Source organism: Quercus lobata, chromosome 9, assembly GCF_001633185.2.
Source record: "Quercus lobata isolate SW786 chromosome 9, ValleyOak3.0 Primary Assembly, whole genome shotgun sequence".
Classification (NCBI taxonomy): Eukaryota; Viridiplantae; Streptophyta; class Magnoliopsida; order Fagales; family Fagaceae; genus Quercus; species Quercus lobata.
The window spans coordinates 2,891,579-2,909,041 of record NC_044912.1 but is presented as its reverse complement, the minus strand read 5'-3'; the positions used below and the strand labels follow the sequence as shown (position 1 = coordinate 2,909,041).

Here is a 17,463-nt window from a genome sequence, read left to right as displayed (position 1 = left end):
TGGTGCGGACACGAGGTACAAGCCCCCAATTACACACACGTATAGGAGGAAGAGCAAAAAGAAGACGGCCCAACCTGTGGCCTTATGGATGGAGCATGCTAGTTATTGGGCTTGAAATTAAGCAAGCCCGAATATTTAATGATTAGGGTTTCTTTAGGGTTTTTATTGTTGGCTATTTAAACAAATTTTCAGATTATTGTAAGACAGTTTTTTGAGAATTATTAAAAATAAACGTGTGTTTTCTTTCACTGGTGCCGACTCCAGTTTGCTTGGTGCTGACTCCAAGCAGCCCTTAGGTGCTGACTCCTAGGGTTTATCTTTTGTTCTATTGTTAGTGTGGTTGTCCTACATCAGTTTTGGTATCAGAGCCAGGTTCCGGTCCATACAACACAACCGTAGACAACCAATAGAAAGCAAAACCATCAAAAGAGCAAGCCAGCCAAATATGTCAGTACCTTTCAAGTATTTGCCCCATGAGATCTTGAACAAGCCCAAATCAGCCCCGGCAATCCGTGTATACCCCGCAGCCCCACATGAGTTTTTCATCCCCAAGCCAACAGAGAAGCCAGTGACGCCTCCCAAGCCGGTGACCACCATCCGTGCCCGCCTCTGATCATAGAACCCACACCCACAAGCCCAAAAAAAAAAAGAGAAGAAGGCGACCTACGTAAGCCCATCAACCACCAGCCGCCGGTACCCACAAATTAACCCTCACCGCCGCAAGACCCAGCCGCCAAAACCCATTGTCGACCCACCGCTGCTGAGATCGAAGAGCAACTGCCGCTGCTGAGATTGACGAGCCACTGCCGCTGCCGAGACCTGAGAAAAGCAGCCACCCGCCGCTGTCTGCGTTTCCTTTACGCCGCCATCAGTCTCCTACACCGGCAGAAGACTCTCATCGCAGAGAAATTTTTTTTCTTTTTTCTTTCTTTTCTTTTAGTCCTAAGTTCGTTGTTTGTTTCTTTAGTTTCTATAGCCTCTTTCAGTCTGTAGCCTCTTAAGTTTTAAGTCCGTGAACTGTATTTTATTATATTTCATTTCAAAAAAAAAAAGAGTAAGTATTGTTGCTGTGAGCCCATTGCATGTATTGGGCCTTAAATTGTTCTCCACAGGTTCACTTATCCAAGTCAGATCCATTTACTTGGCTATCCAGTGCAAAAAGATTGGCCACTGACTAGGTACAACTCTTACTCTCTTTTGGTGGGTTCAATTTTGTCTCATTGAAATATTATCTTTATATTTTTTATGTGCATATCCCACCATACCCCATTGGCCTACCCATTTTGTGCTCAAGTTAGCTAGTTTATTACTTGTGCTTTTTAGTACCCATTCTAAGATCCAAAAAAAAAAAAAAAACCAATTTCTTTGAAATATCTAATCCTCATTATTAAGCTTATTGGAAATTGACTTTTATTTGGGCTATCTTTCAATATTGTGAACCCTGTCACTACTTGACTGCAATTTACTCCTTTGATTCATTACTCTAATCTCTACATGCACTCTTGCTTGACCTTAATTTTAGATTGAGAATTGGTTACTTGAACTTTTGTGGATCTCAATTGCATTCATAAATATAGTGTGCATGCATTTACGTTGTGGTCGCATCATGTCAAACTCTGAACATCAATCCACTTCTGAACCTAGGCCCTCCTTAGAGCAAACCATAGATGACCTAGCAAAAAATATCCGTAATTTAATGGATAGGGTTGAGCAAATTGAGGCATCTCAAAGAGAGACCATTAACCATGAAGGAGATAACATGCTTAGGCAAAATCACCACGGTTACTTTAATAGGGCTCCAAACTTTGAACATAATCACTATAATCACAATGACCCTAGAGATTATGATGATAGAATGTTCAAGGAAAAGATAGAAGCACCCACCTTTGATGGTTGCCTAGACCCATGGGTTTTCACTGATTGGTTACGTCAGATGGATAAATTCTTTGACTACTACCATTGGGCTGAGAATAAGAAAGTGAGGTATGCTAGGATGAAGTTAATTGGAAGAGCTGACCTTTTCTGGGAGGACCTTGAGGATAGCATTAGGCGACGACATGAGCCCCCCATTACTAATTGGCTTGAGATGAAGGGTGCACTCTCAAGGAATTATCTTCCTTCAACTTATAGGAGCTCCCTCCTTGAGGAATGGGATCGCCTAAAGCAAGGCACTGCTCCTGTGGCTGAATATATAGAAAAGTTTAAGGAGTTCAAGAGGCGAATTCGAATAGTCGAGGAAGAGGTTGTCACACTCAATAGGTTTAAGAAAGGTTTAAATGCTAACCTATTAGGCGAGATTATCACCCGAGGGGTCACTACCTTAAGAGAAGCATATGACCTCGCTAGGAATTGTGAATTAGCATCCAAATCTATCTTTTGGCGGCGTTCTGAGCCCCGAAGTTTTCCCGCCAACCCTCAACCTTTTGGTAGCAAACCTAGACTTGCCTTACCCCCTAAGGTCAACCCCAATAGCACCCCAATAGAAAAAGAGGACAAGGGAAAAGGTGTGGTCAATGAGCCTTCAAGATTAGGGTTTCGCCTCCAATGCTTCAAATGCAATGGGGTTGGACACATTGCTGCTAGATGTCCCTCTAGGACCCTTGTCATTCAAGAGGGTGATGAAAAGGTAGAAGATGTTGAGGAGCTAGTGTATGATCCAAATGTTGAAGAAACCCAAGATGTTGAAGCAGAATGGGAAGATGATCCCAGCTATCTCGCATGCATTAGAGCCATTTCTCCCCAAGTTGATGACTCTAAGAACTCTGGTGTCCCAAGAGTGAATGTGGTAAGGTGTGCCTTGGCAGAGCAAAGAGATGCTGATGATTGGCTAAGAAGTGCCATCTTTCAAACTTACACTAAGTGTGGAGACACAACTTGCAAGGTTATCATAGATAGTGGAAGTTGCATTAACACAGTGTCTTCTAACGTGGTTTCCCGCCTAGGCTTGAAATTGACCCCACACCCTAACCCATATAAAGTTTCTTGGGTGGATACTTCCTCCATAGCCATAAAAGAAAGATGTGTTGTCCCACTTCAATTCCTCACCTACAAGGCTGAAATATGGTGTGACGTAATTCCCATGGATGTAGGGCATATTATCTTAGGTAGACCTTGGCTGTATGATCTGGATGTCACCCTTCATGGGCGATCCAATTCTTGCTCATTTATGTTTGAAGGTAAGAAGATTGTGCTCAATCCTTTGAAACCCAAGCCAATTGGCATGAGCAAGAAGACAGAAGCACCAAAGGCGAAAGGCCTGAACATTATAAGTCCAAGGGCATTTGAAAGGGTAGCAATTCAAGAGTCCATTGTGTTTGTCTTAGTTGCCAGGGAATTACGTGGAGAGACCAGTGAGGAGTAACCTGAAGAAGCGAGGTTAGTGCTCCAGGAATTTAAGGACGTTTTCCCTGAGGAACTCCCCGATCATTTGCCACCCATGCGTGACATACAACATGCCATAGACTTTGTGCCCGGAGCGGCCCTACCTAACTTGCCTCATTATAGGATGAGCCCTGCAGAGCATGCCGAGTTGCAAAGGCAAGTAGAAGAACTACTTAGGAAGGGTTTTGTACGTGAAAGCATGAGTCCTTGTGCGGTCCCTACACTCTTAACTCCAAAAAAAGATGGAACTTGGCGGATGTGTGTTGATAGTCGTGCCATCAACAAGATCACTGTGAAATATCGATTTCCTATCCCCCGGTTGGATGACATGTTAGATATGATGGCTGGAGCAATGATCTTCTCTAAGATAGACTTAAAGAGCGGCTATCATCAAATTAGGGTTCGTTCGGGTGATGAGTGGAAAACTGCCTTCAAGACGAAGGATGGTTTATATGAGTGGATGGTGATGCCTTTTGGATTGTCCAATGCTCCTAGTACCTTTATGAGAGTGATGACTCAAGTGCTCAAGCCTTTTATGGGGAAATTCTTGGTTGTGTACTTTGATGACATCCTCATCTATAGTAAGTCTAGGGAGCAACACTTAGACCACCTAACTCAAGTTTGTACTACCCTTAGGAAGGAGAGTCTATATGGCAACCTCAAGAAGTGTTCTTTCCTCACTAATAGAGTCGTCTTCCTAGGTTTCATAGTGTCCTCTGAGGGAGTTTCTGCCGACCCCCAAAAGATTCAAGCGATTGTGGAGTGGCCCGAGCCCAAAAATATCCATGAAATTCGAAGCTTTCATGGGCTCGCTTCCTTTTATCGCCGATTCATCAAGGGGTTTAGTACCCTTATGTCCCCAATCACTGACTGCATGAAACAAAGGGAGTTTGTTTGGACTAAAGCTGCTGCTAAAGCTTTCAATGAGGTAAAACAAAAGATGACTGAGGCACCTGTCATGCGTCTCCCTGATTTTACCAAGCCTTTTGAGGTGGAATGTGATGCCTCAGGTATTGGTATAGGGGGAGTACTTAGTCAAGAGCGTCACCCAATTGCTTATTTCAGTGAAAAGTTGAATGACGCTAAACAAAAGTACTCCACATATAACAAAGAGTTTTATGCCATTATTCGAGCTCTTTGGCATTGGCGCCATTACCTGTTGTCTAGAGAATTTGTTATCTACTCTGATCATGAAGCTTTGCGCTATCTCCATTCCCAAAAGAAGCTGAATTTTAGGCACGGTAGTTGGGTTGAATTTTTGCAGCGCTACCACTTTGTAGTGAAGCATAGGGCGGGAATTGAAAATAAGGCTGCTGATGCACTAAGTCGAAGGGTGTCTTTGCTATCCATCATGAGTGTTAAGGTTACTGGGTTTGAACGGCTCAAGGATGATTATGAGTCATGTCCAGATTTTAGGGACCTCTACACTAGCCTAAGTAATGCCCCACGACCAATCCTGGATGATTATACCCTTCAAGATGGATACTTGTTCAAGGCCAACAAGTTATGTATCCCTCGATCTTCAGTGAGAGATTTCCTAGTTTGGGAGATACATGCGGGAGGCCTGGCAGGTCATTTTGGCCGAGACAAGACAATTGAGGAAGTGGAACGTCAATTCTATTGGCCTAGTCTTAAGAGGGGCGTTGCCAAGATAGTTGGTCAGTGTCGTACATGTCAACTAGCCAAACATCGCAAGCAGAACACTGGCCTGTACACACCTCTACCTGTGCCAGATCACCCATGGCAGGATGTGAGTATGGACTTTGTGTTAGGTTTACCCCGTACCTTTAGGAAGCATGATTCCATTCTAGTAGTTGTTGATCGCTTCTCCAAGATGGCTCATTTCCTACCATGTTCTAAGACCTCTGATGCTTCTAAGATTGCAAAACTCTACTTTGATGAGATTGTCAAACTTTATGGTCTTCCCAAAACCATAGTGTTTGATAGGGATGTTTGCTTCATGAGTTATTTTTGGAAGACCTTACGGCATTTAGTGGGCACCAAATTGAAATTTTCCACGGCATTTCATCCTTAAACTGATGGTCAAACTGAGGTGGTTAATCGTAGTCTAGGCAACCTCCTTCGGTGTCTAGTGGGTGATGCCAATCGAAATTGGGATTCTATTCTTCCGGTAGCCCAACTTGCATATAATAGCTCTGTCAATAGGTCTATAGGTGCCAATCCTTTTGAGGTTGTGCATGGATATACACCTAGGAAGCCTTTAGATCTTTTGACCATGTCCCCACATGTTAGGATTTCTGAGTCTGCTGAGGCATTTGCACGACATATTCATGATTTGCATAATGAGATTCGCAAAAAAATTCAGGCAAGTAATTCTCAATATAAAATTCATGCTGACACTCATCGACTTCATGCAGAGTTTCAGGTAGGGGATTATGTCATGATTCGGATTCGACCTGAACGGTTTCCCTCTGGGACCGTTAAGAAATTGCGGGCTCGTAGTGCCGGACCATTCAAGGTATTGAAACGAATGGGCCCAAATGAATATGTCATTGACCTCCCTCATGATTATGGTATTAGCTCCTCCTTTAATATTGAGAATCTAGTTGCTTATAAAAGCCCCACAACTATTCTTGATACCCCTTTTGATGAGTCTTTGTCTAATCCTATTGATGCCCCTATTCCCACTCCTTTACTCTTAAATTTGCCCTATGCACATAAAGAATCTATTGATGCTATTTTAGATGAGCAGATTGTTTCTACCAGGGATGGAGGAGTTCACCGTTTCTTAGTTCGGTGGCGAGGGCGACCAGATTCTGATTGCACATGGATTACTCGAGATGAGCTATTGCGACTGGATCCTGATTTGCTGGAGTACTATCAGAGCTCTTCAGATTTCCACTCGACGGGGTCGAGTTCTTCTCACCCGGGGGGAGTTGGTGCGGACACGAGGTACAAGCCCCCAATTACACACACGTATAGGAGGAAGAGCAAAAAGAAGACGGCCCAACCTGTGGCCTTATGGATGGAGCATACTAGTTATTGGGCTTGAAATTAAGCAAGCCCGAACATTTAATGATTAGGGTTTCTTTAGGGTTTTTTTATTGTTGGCTATTTAAACAATTTTTCAGATTATTGTAAGACAGTCTTTTGAGAATTATTAAAAATAAACGTGTGTTTTCTTTCACTGGTGCCGACTCCAGTTTGCTTGGTGCTGACTCCAAGCAGCCCTTAGGTGCTGACTCCTAGGGTTTATCTTTTGTTCTATTGTTAGTGTGGTTGTCCTACGTCACAAGGCCTTCATCCAAATTCGTGCCAACTTGTTTGTAATAAACTAAATCCCCCCTTTTATATCCATATGACTTCAAAATACTCTGGATCTCAATAAAAGACATACAGTCCCTATCATATTCCTCACCATGAATTGATATGTCACCACCAACATAAATTAACCCATTCAAATTCTTGAACCTTCCCCCGTGGTGAATCTCAAAAATTAAATTACCTTCTTCCATGTTTTGGCTGTATTTTTTTCTGCATTAAATATTAATTTTAGTCAAAAACACGCTTTCAATATTACAAGTGGGACAAAAAATATTCTATACAGTGTGGGGACCAATTGAAGACACCACCTAAGTCAATAAACAATCCCTAAGTACTAGTCCTAACGCTCATCAGTAAACATTATTCCATACACCTGCACCATGTGTATTTTAGAACAATAAATCTTTCTTTTTTAAAAGAAACAAGGCAAAAAGGAAGCAAAATTGAAATTTTAGAACAATAATCTCATAAATTGAATGCATTTTGATTTTGCTAACCTGTTATAGAAGATTTGAACTTTGTCAATGGCCAAGGAAGATAGGAGAGAAACTCTGAGATTTTTGTGTTTTTTTGTTTTTTTAGAGAGAGAGTGCAGATGAAGTAGCGCAGAACCCAAACAAATAAGAAAACTGTGATTTTGGAGGGAAAATTTTGGGTTTTTTTTTAATTGATTTTGAACAAGGGTGTTTCAGTCTTTTAACTTTGTTTCACCTAAGCAAGAAGCACGTGCTTGTCACACGCATCACGATTCTATTAAATATAATAGCAAAAATAACACCGGAGTGCAAAATGTGACAATTTAAGTTGCAAAGTGTGCTGTTAGATAGTTTAAGTTGTAAAGTGTAATCTAGTGCATAGTTTAGGGTGTCAAAGTGTAATTTCCCATATTTTTAGAAGAAAAGAGTATATGTCACAAAAGAACAGTCTAACTAATACTCTAATAAAGTAATGAGTTTTAGTTAGTGGTAAAAAAACAAGTTATTGTTCTGTAAATACCAAATCTATTTATAATTTAGTTTATAATGGAAGTAATTATATTGTTATTACTGAAAATGATTTTAACACATTGTTATTTCTTTTTCCAGGATTTGCCGGCCACACTAAAGTGTCGACGCCGCTTTACTAAGTTACTACAAAAGCCGCTAGATCCACGGATAGTTCATTACATTGACGAGGCTGGGTTATCTGGGCTATATGGCATTCCATTTATACCACTCGATCATGCGTTGATCACTGCATTGGTTGAACGATGGCGTCCGGAGACCCACACTTTTCATCTACCCCATGGCGAGATGTCCATCACTTTAGAGGATATGGAGGTCATGATGGGGCTACCTATAGAGGGATTGCCAGTGGTGGGGAAGACTGACATGAAATGGAAGGATGAATGCGAACGCTTACTTGGTGTTACCCCTCCACCCTCAATACCAAAGCCTAATCAGAACAAGTCTGTGCTAGATGGGTCAAGAATTAGACTAAAATGGCTCGCTGACCACTTTAGAGCCCCCTTACCTGAGAATGCCAGCGAAAATTTGGTGCAACAATATGCTCGATATTATATACTGGAGCTGTTGGGTGGCAGTTTGTTTATGGATACATCAGGAGGACGGGTCTCTCTAATGTTTCTTCAGTTCTTGGATCCCATCAGTGATGCCAAGAAATACAGTTCGGGTAGTGCAGCCTTGGCATGGCTATATAGACAGCTATGCAATGCCACCCACTTGGAGGCGAAGCAGATTGGCGGTCCACTAATCTTGGTGCAGTTGTGGGCTTTTGCCAGGTTCCCACACATGTTTCCAAAGATGAAACAACCCTGTCAAGGTGCTCTGGACCAGGAATTGCTGCCAGGACCTTATGCCGTTAGGTACATAACTATTTTATCCTTATTGTGTCACTATTCTCATATGGTTTAATTACACCTTACGCATTATGAGTTTTATGTAAATAACTAATGAGCATGTTATGTTGCATGTCTGCTAGATGGCAAGGGGCAAAGTGCACAGATAATACTCACACACATGTACTAGAGGAATATCGCGCCTCATTTTCTACGATCCAAGCCCATCAGGTATCATACCCGTTTTTAGGCATCGTTTATCATTGTTATGTTTGTGTTCATTCATGTAAATAAATTGTTAATATGGTTGCGTTTATTATTGGCTATTGTAGATTGTTTGGGAGCCATATAAGGAGGTATTGAGTATCTTGCCCACTTATTGTACTGCTGGCCGACGAGTATGGAGGTCTGTTGTGCCACTGGTTTGTATTTGGATCATAGAGTTACATCAACCTGAACGCGTCCTACGTCAATTCGGCATGCAGCAAGGTGAACCACGTATTGTTGACACTTCAGTTAAGCTTCATAAGATAGACTTGACAGGGAAGTTTGAGAGAGATTGGATGAAAGAACACGCTGTGTATATTCAGCAATGGAATTGTCGTGGCCAGCGTGTCCGCGATGCACCTGTGTTCGATGGGGTTATGCAGTATAATCATCCGTATATGAAGTGGTATCGTGGCATTACTAGATGTCATATCGGTCGCGATAGTGCAAAATGGGACAAAATGGTAAGGTTATAATGTTGATTATATTATAAATTGTGTTCAATTGCATGGTTTGTGTTCCATCTACTAACACTACTCTCTTATATGACAGGTTGACATCCATCTCAGGGTACTAAGCAGGTGCCAACCAAATTCTGAAAACTATAAGGACATCATGAATATCTTGAACTTAATGGGTGAGATCAATCGGGTCAATCTGGCTAGCGCTTGCGCTGTAAGTGCCACCAGGACACCGGCTGCAGGGCGTGGCTCTGGACGTGGAGGACGTGGCGGGCGACGTGGAGGGCATGGTGGGCGACATGGCAGCTCACATGATCAGGACCACAGCGATTCTGATGAAGACCCTCCATTTGCAGCGGATACAGACCCTGATTTTGATTGTGGCATGTCCATTGACAATACTGGGATACCCCCATGTGTGATCTATGATGATATCGGGCCATCCACTACTCACGACACCCCTCCAACCCCCTTCCCCACCACCCTCCATGATGATATCGAGCTATCCTCTACTCACGACACCCCTCCACCCCCCTTCCCCACCACCCTCCATGATGATATCGAGCTATCCTCTACTCATGATACCTCTTCATCCCCCCTACCCCCCACTCCCCATGACGACACTGTGCCATCTGCTACTCACGAAGCCCCTCGGTTTCCCTTACCCTCCACCCCTATGTCTGCCACACTCACCACTAATGTTGCCCCTGCAGACTCAGCCGGTGGATCCTCAGTGATTTTTGCTTCTCTTTCTAGTGCTCCCACAGTAGACACCACTGATTCTGCTCTTGCTTGTCCTTCATCCAACTCATTACCCACACAACCAACAACAACAACGTTAGCTGAACAAAATCCTAGTTCATCACTAGTACAGCAAGTACCAACACTAACATGGCCTGAGAACAGCGAGCTTGATCTCGATTGGATCAAGAATCTGATATCGATCTTTGACTGGTCTTCCAAGAATCTACCACCCTCGGAATTCCCATCAGTACTTCCAGTTCAAGCCTTTGATACTCTGATTCTTACTGCATCGAAGATCCTCCACAAGGAGCCTAATTGTCTTACAATTGATCCTGACGAGTCCAGCACAGTTGTCATTTTTGGTGACATTCATGGCCAAATGCATGATCTCATCTTTTTATTGAAACAAGCTGGGTTTCCTTCTCAAAATCGATTCTTTGTATTCAATGGTGATTATGTCGATCGAGGAGCTTGGGGCCTTGGGGCCTTGAGACTTTCCTTCTCTTGTTGGCTTGGAAGGTATTTCATTTTTCTCTTATTAATTAAAAAAATCCAACTTTACTATGTTACAAATTCAGCAAGTTTTGGGCTTAGTTTATTTCAATCACAAAATTCTTGTTAGAGATTTATGGTTTTAGTTAAAACAAGCTATGCCTCTCTCAATGGTTCGCTAAATGTCTAAGTTCCATGGTTGATTCTTGTTCATTTTGCAAAGAGTGATGTTACGGATACTAAAAACTACCTGAACTTTACAAACTGTGCCACTAGTCATAGAAAAGTAATCCATAAATTCATTTATTATGTTGTTAAAATCCACCGATCACATTCATCGACATGTTAGTTTTTTTAGTTTGTAAACCTTATGTAGTACAATTTGTTCTAGCTTTAGCATTTTACTTTCTCAAATAATAGCATCTTCTACAATATTCAGTATGCATATAGCTTGTTTTAGTTAAAGCTATAAATGTCTAATTATTAATTAAATTGGGGTTAAGGATGCCTACCAATCACTTCCCCAAATTTGTAAGAGTGGGAGTTTGGTGCATTAGACGTGACACTTTTTTACTTAAATTATTGTCTAGTATTTGAGGAATTTATGTTGTTATGGGATGATGTTCTGGCCAGGTCTTTATGCCAGGTAGAGTGTTTCTTCTCCGTGGAAATCATGAATCCAAGTATTGCACTTCCATTTATGGCTTTGAGAATGAGGTGCTGACAAAGTATGGAGATAGTGGTGGTAAGCATGTGTATCGGAAATGTTTGCTTTGCTTCGAAGAGCTTCCTTTGGCCTCTATTATAGCTGGATGTGTATTTACTGCTCATGGAGGGCTTTTCCGCAGCATACCATTGATCCCATCAAAGAAATCAAAACGGAAGAAGCGGCGTAGAATAAGTTTCAACCCCGAGCCCAAGTCATTATCCCTTGGTTCTTTGGAGGAATTATCTAAAGCTCGAAGGTCGGTTCTTGATCCTCCATGGGAAGGCTTAAATCTGATTCCTGGTGATGTGCTATGGTCAGACCCATCAATGACTCCTGGTCTTTCTCTGAATAAAGAGCGCGGCATTGGACTATTGTGGGGTCCCGATTGCACTGAAGACTTCCTCAAAAAGTTCAATCTAAAGGTTATATTAAAAAACCATTTTAATTGTATAGATGATATGGATATCTTGTGATATCTGTCATCATGGGCACAGTTTATTTTGACTGGTAATCTCTAATTGCTTAATGGAAAATTTCAGCATAGCAAATTTTTTTTATTTTAAAAATTGATCAATTGCACATAAGATTAAATTTTGAAAAATGTAGTTATCTTTTGTGTCATTTTGATATTCAACATCTATAAGAATATATATTTTTTATATTTGCGTTCATAAATGTTGTTTAATAAAAATATTATAAACATCTTATTATCATTAATGTTCCTCTTCCATATAAATGTAATGTAGTAGCTGAGAGTTATGCTATTCTTGACTCATACTTTCCCTTTTTATTAAGTAGCTAGTTTTAATTATGGGTTTTTTTTTTTTTTTTTACTTGTATTTTTTGTTATCACTCAAGATCTATTGAAGTGGTTTACCATCTTAACTCTTTTTTCAACTTCTGACTTTATGTGAAAAGACACATAACTTTTTTTTTCTCTTTCTGGACAATACAAAACTCTTTAATGGCTTTCGTTTCATAGGTAAATAAAACTCCCACCAATATGGGATTGAACGCTAACCTCATGCTATACCCCTTATTCTTATGGGGGGAGGAGATGCCATTTGGTCCATAGTCCATTGGCAGCTCCCTTAATAGCTCTCTATGGTTATGGTGTTTAATTTGAAGGTTAAAACTTACAAGCAAAATATCGTTTTGTGGTCTGTCTTGCTTTACTATAAATGAAACTGTTTGTTGCTGTTGAAAGTGGAGCAACATATGACATCTGGTAATTGTTTGTGTTGTAACTCCATAGTAAAACCATTTATACAGGTTCTTTGTACTTGTTTGTGTTTATTTGTTGGTGTGTGTAATCTTTTGTGGAAGCATGCTGGCATTTAATTTTCAAACTAATATTGTGGTTATCATTTGTTGAGTTTGTCCCAGTTAATCATCAGATCACATGAAGGCCCTGATGCGAGGGAAAAGAGGACTGGTTTTGGAGGAATGGATGAAGGATATACCATTGATCATGTTTTGGAGTCAGGGAAGCTGATCACTGTGTTTAGTGCGCCAGACTACCCGCAGTTTCAGGTTTCTATAGGCTCTTTTTTTTAAAGATTTGTTGCTGACACTGTTTTTTCATGCTTATATCTATATGAATTTCTTGTATGCTTTTACCTACAGAAAAAATTGAATGCGTTTTATAACATTTAGAATCAGTCTTTGTTTCTTATTGTATTGGAAACTAGTCAATGCTATAATTTCCTAAATAAGAGGAAAATATTTAGAAAGGGAAATAAAAACTTTTCATGTACAGTCAATCTTCATCAATATATAGTATTAATGATGGATTGGGGTTCAAGTGATAACCCAGTGGTTATGACATCCTTTGTAGTACCTCATGTCTTTGGGTCGAACCCCCCTCAGCGCTCCCTCCTCCCCCACTATCTACTTATAAAAAGTGTTAGTGATGGAATGTACCTTCAAAATTTCATGGATTTGCTCATTTTAATGTAAATTCAGCACTCTGGACATTCACACGTTATGAGGTCTCATTATGTGAGCACTTACACATATACACGCGCATTTATTTATTTATTTGATAGGTATACACACATGCATTTATTAGTTTGATTTAAATGCTATTCTCTAGATTGTTTTATTGGAGTAACATTTTTTTTTAATAGTTACAAACAAACTTTGTTGGAGTTGCATTTATTTTTTCACCAGGTAAGTAAGAAATTTAATAAACTATACAATAAAAGGGCGTAGCCCACGTCCATAGATAAGATACTAAAAAGATCATATAAAATTTCAAAATTCAAGAATCAAAAGTAAATTAGAAAAAGAGTGGTCATTCACAGCAGCCATCCAGTTACACCTGGAAGGTAAAAATAACATCTTCATCTCCGCTGTGGATCATTCAATTACTTGGGCTGTGCCTTTTCATGCTGTACTTACTAAAAAATAAAAGGGTGGTGTTCTCTCCAAATTGTCCACATTATGTACGAAGGTATCGCATTCCAAATATCTGCACTTAGATGCCTTCCAAACTGCCCATTCTAGCATGCAAACAAATCAACCACGGGCATAATCCAAAATACCATAAATAAGGCCAGAGACTGTTATTTTTGAATAATATCACAATGTATGGTGAGATTCTTTCCTAGTGCAACTATCCATGTAAAAAAAGTCACTTTAGTTGGGATCTTTAACCCTCCAAATACCGGAGTTGCATTTTTTTTTTCTTTCTTCTTCCCTCTGAGTTTGTTTTATAGCTTAAAATGATACCTTAGTTTCTCTGCCAGATTATGCACAACTATTTAAAGCCTCACTTTATTAGGTACAATTGTACTTTGTCACAGCTTGTTTTTTGAACAAATTATCCAATGATATTACGCTCATCCAAGCACGTTCTTAAGCATTTTAAATTCTGACGGTGTTAAATTTTGTTTTCTTTTTGAAAGCTAAAAGATACTGCTTCCTTAAATTAGTAACAATAACATAAGTGTTTGGCCATACTCTGTGTTGTGATTGTAAGTGAATCATTGTAATTGGACTTTGCCTAATAATAGGTTCAACACTGTTGGTGTAAGCTATAGAAACAATTCTCAAACTCTTTGCCAGAAAAGGAAATATCTCACTACTTGGGAGTATATTTTTAGTTAGCATGCAACACAGCGCAAAAAAGTGTCTCAAATGCTTCTATGTGCTTTATCTTCATTGATGGAGATGGTAAAAAAATCACCAGTAAGAACAATTTTGGGTCTTACACCAGTCAAATAAGTTAAGATTGGTTAATTTCCTGGATTACCCCTAATTTCAATCTTTTTTATTTAAGAGTTGGTGCTAAAGGATTTCCAACTCTTTCCATTTTTACAATTGGCTTGACTGGAATTCTAAATAGGAAGTATGGATTTATGCCACTGTTGAAGAATGTTTTCTCATTTTGTTTAATTAACCTTTTGTGTTTTAATTACTGAATTTAAATCTTTTCATATTGTTTGCTGCATCATCTGTAATTTGTCCCAATGAAATGTCTTGTATGCCATGCAGGCCGGAGAAGAAAGATACAAAAATAAAGGGGCATACATTGTTCTGGAACCCCCTAATTTTGATGATCCAAAATTTTACAGCTTTGAAGCAGTTGCTCCAAGACCACAGGTATTTAATAACACTCAATTTTTAATTGGGAAAAATTTTAATTATTTTCAGGTTTTACAGAAATTTTTTGATAGTATGAGGATAATCATAGCAGCAAGCTCCATCATAAGCGGGGTTGCTTTTGCTTGTGTATTTCATATTTGTTAGTTTGTTTTATGCTAGTTATGACCATATCAGAGCTGCTCCTCTTTTTTTGGTGACAATGTTTCTTAATGGATGCAGGCGAATCCCTATTATGACTATTTAGATGTGATTGACTCTGATGAAGATTTGGACCTGGCATCAATGGTAACTACTCCTGAAGGTTCATAATCACTTCCTGCATATGAAATTCATTATTTTGAATTGTGCATGTATTGTCTCCATGATTTTGTTGTATTTTAACTATTTGTGTAAGAGGTTTCTTTCCCTTGCTAGCTGCACTTTTCAAATCTAAAATTACGCCTCGAGCTTAGACAGAGCAGTTTTGGTAGGATAAGAGAGAGAATTTTTCTTTGGGGATAAGTTAGGGAGAAATACTTGCTTTAAAGATAAAAATTGTTCTTTTTTTTTTTCCTCTTGATACTTGTTTTGTTTTTGGCCAACTCCAAAATTGTGAAACTAAGGTGGGGTTGTTGTAAACTTATCAAAAAAAAAAAAAAAGTGGGGTTGTTGTAAACTTGTTTTCATTTATGTAAAAATAGCTCATTGGAGTGCTCATCAAATGTTGATAATTAGCCACTCCTTTCCTTTAAAAATGCCATGTTAGACAAATTTTGAATTTTAGCTCATTGGGTTTAGGACGGTTTTGCAAAGCTCTCAACCTAAGGTATCCAGGTCTCATTGTGAGGTGCCCCAATAATCTTTCATCCCTTCTCCCCCACCCCCCCCCCCAACTTGTCCTTGTCTATCCATTAATGGTATAGTACGAGCCATTTGACATGTATCTGGTCTGACATTCTATGATAAAATAAAATAGGGAATAAACGCTCTTTATTCATATCTGGCACCAGAATGGAGTTGCTCAAGTTTAAGGCTTCCTGGAGTTGGTACTATAAGTAGGTATATTGGTATTATGTATTGTAGAACCAAAATCTTGGGGGAGTTTTGAAATAACATCCCGTTATCATTATATGATATTTTGTGATGACACTTCCCAAGCTAGTAGCAGAGCACAGTTGTAAAAATGATCTGGTCATGTTCAAGATCTTAAGAGCCATGGATTTTAATGAGTTGGGTCAAGTTATATATGGGGTAAAGTTTATGAGCATGCATCACTTATTAACTTTCTATTGGATGCTACAAATAAGTTCTGTAAACTTTGATTGAATTTTTTTTTTAGCAGGATGAGAGGTATGCTTAAAAATATTTAAGAATTAACATTAGTGGGTCAAGCATTGATATGTTTTTAGCCTCCGATGATGATTGTGTAATTTGCAAAAAAGTAGACAATCATTCTTGCAGTCAAATTGGCATTACTGCCTTTAGTCATACTGAGTATGAGATATCCTTTTTGCAGAGTTGACAATTTAAAATTTTTGAGATATTATATATATATAAAATATTTTATTTTCATTTTTCATCTTTCATCTTTAAATTCTAAAATCCTTGTCAAAGAACTCTTTTTCCATTGACAATATTATGATAAGAATTTCTTTTCATAAGTCATCTAATCACACTAATCTCCTACCATATTACAATGAAACTACTTTCATTTTAAGTCATGACATTGATTTGGTAACTACCTATAATAACATATTTATGAAATAAATAGAAAAGGAAGCTTTTTTAAAGTGTCCACGTCAAAATATATTCTATTCTTGACCTTGTCGAATTTTCCATGCTACACTTCTGAAATGAAATCCACATGATAAACATGCTTTTTGTTTGGATCTTCATCTGTTACCATCATGAGTTAACTTTTGTTCGAGCAACCATCAGTTAATGCTGCAGTCCTTCACCACTAATTCTTTTAGTAACTTTCTCTATTCATGTATATATAATTTCATATGCCATCTTTAGTGAGCTTGACTGTCCTGCAATCCTGCTACTGCTACCATTGAGAGGTCCTCCTCTTCAAACGAGTCTAACAATACCAGTGTCTGCTATAGATCCAATTTGGAACTTAATAATATTGTGCCAAGTGAAATTATTAAGGCATGTCGTAGAACGTTATTGGCATGTATCAATCTTTTTTTTTTTCTTTTTTTTTCAAGAATGTACTATTATGGGCATGTAACAGTTTTTTGATATTAAGGATGCAGGCAAGGCATAGAAGCTTACCTCAGGCATGGAGAGCTGCAATCGGAACTTTGGGCCATCATATTGGTGAAATATTGGCCTAAATGCATCTTCTTCTAATGGTTTGCATTTCTACTTGATACAAATTCTAACCTGTAATGAAGTTAGATATTAACAATGCCATTCCTTTGAAGTACTAATTCACAAGAAGAAGTTAAACGAGAATGTATTGATCAAATCACCAGTCTTTTTTACCTGCGCTGAAAATCCTGATTCTCCTTTGCACTTCTTGTCTTCCCATTGACTGCCTTTTTTCATTTTAAAATAAATAAAAGTAACTCAAAAAAAAGAAGAAAAGTGGATATAATTGTGACTTAATCTATCTTGTTTCAAATATTTTCTAAGCTCAGTCAAATGGTTGAGAGCAGAGGCCCATGTAAGGAAGGTTTGTAGCATTCATA

The 17,463-nt window shown here is 39.1% G+C and overlaps 2 protein-coding genes and 1 pseudogene across 2 annotated transcripts; all 3 read left to right on the top strand.

Moving 5' to 3' along the window:
• The first annotated feature begins 1,606 nt into the window (after positions 1-1,606).
• LOC115960054 lies at positions 1,607-3,361 on the top strand. Its single transcript, XM_031078746.1, has one exon. The coding sequence runs from the start codon at positions 1,607-1,609 to the stop codon at positions 3,359-3,361; it is 1,755 nt and encodes a 584-aa protein (XP_030934606.1).
• A 4,327-nt stretch (positions 3,362-7,688) lies between these two features.
• LOC115960052 (serine/threonine-protein phosphatase 7 long form homolog) lies at positions 7,689-8,797 on the top strand. The gene is made up of 3 exons (XM_031078745.1): positions 7,689-7,694; positions 7,752-8,530; positions 8,647-8,797. Exons 1-3 carry the CDS (start codon positions 7,689-7,691, stop codon positions 8,795-8,797), a joined length of 936 nt encoding a protein of 311 aa, XP_030934605.1.
• A 42-nt stretch (positions 8,798-8,839) lies between these two features.
• On the top strand, positions 8,840-17,362 carry LOC115958991 (annotated as a pseudogene).
• Positions 17,363-17,463: the final 101 nt, after the last annotated feature.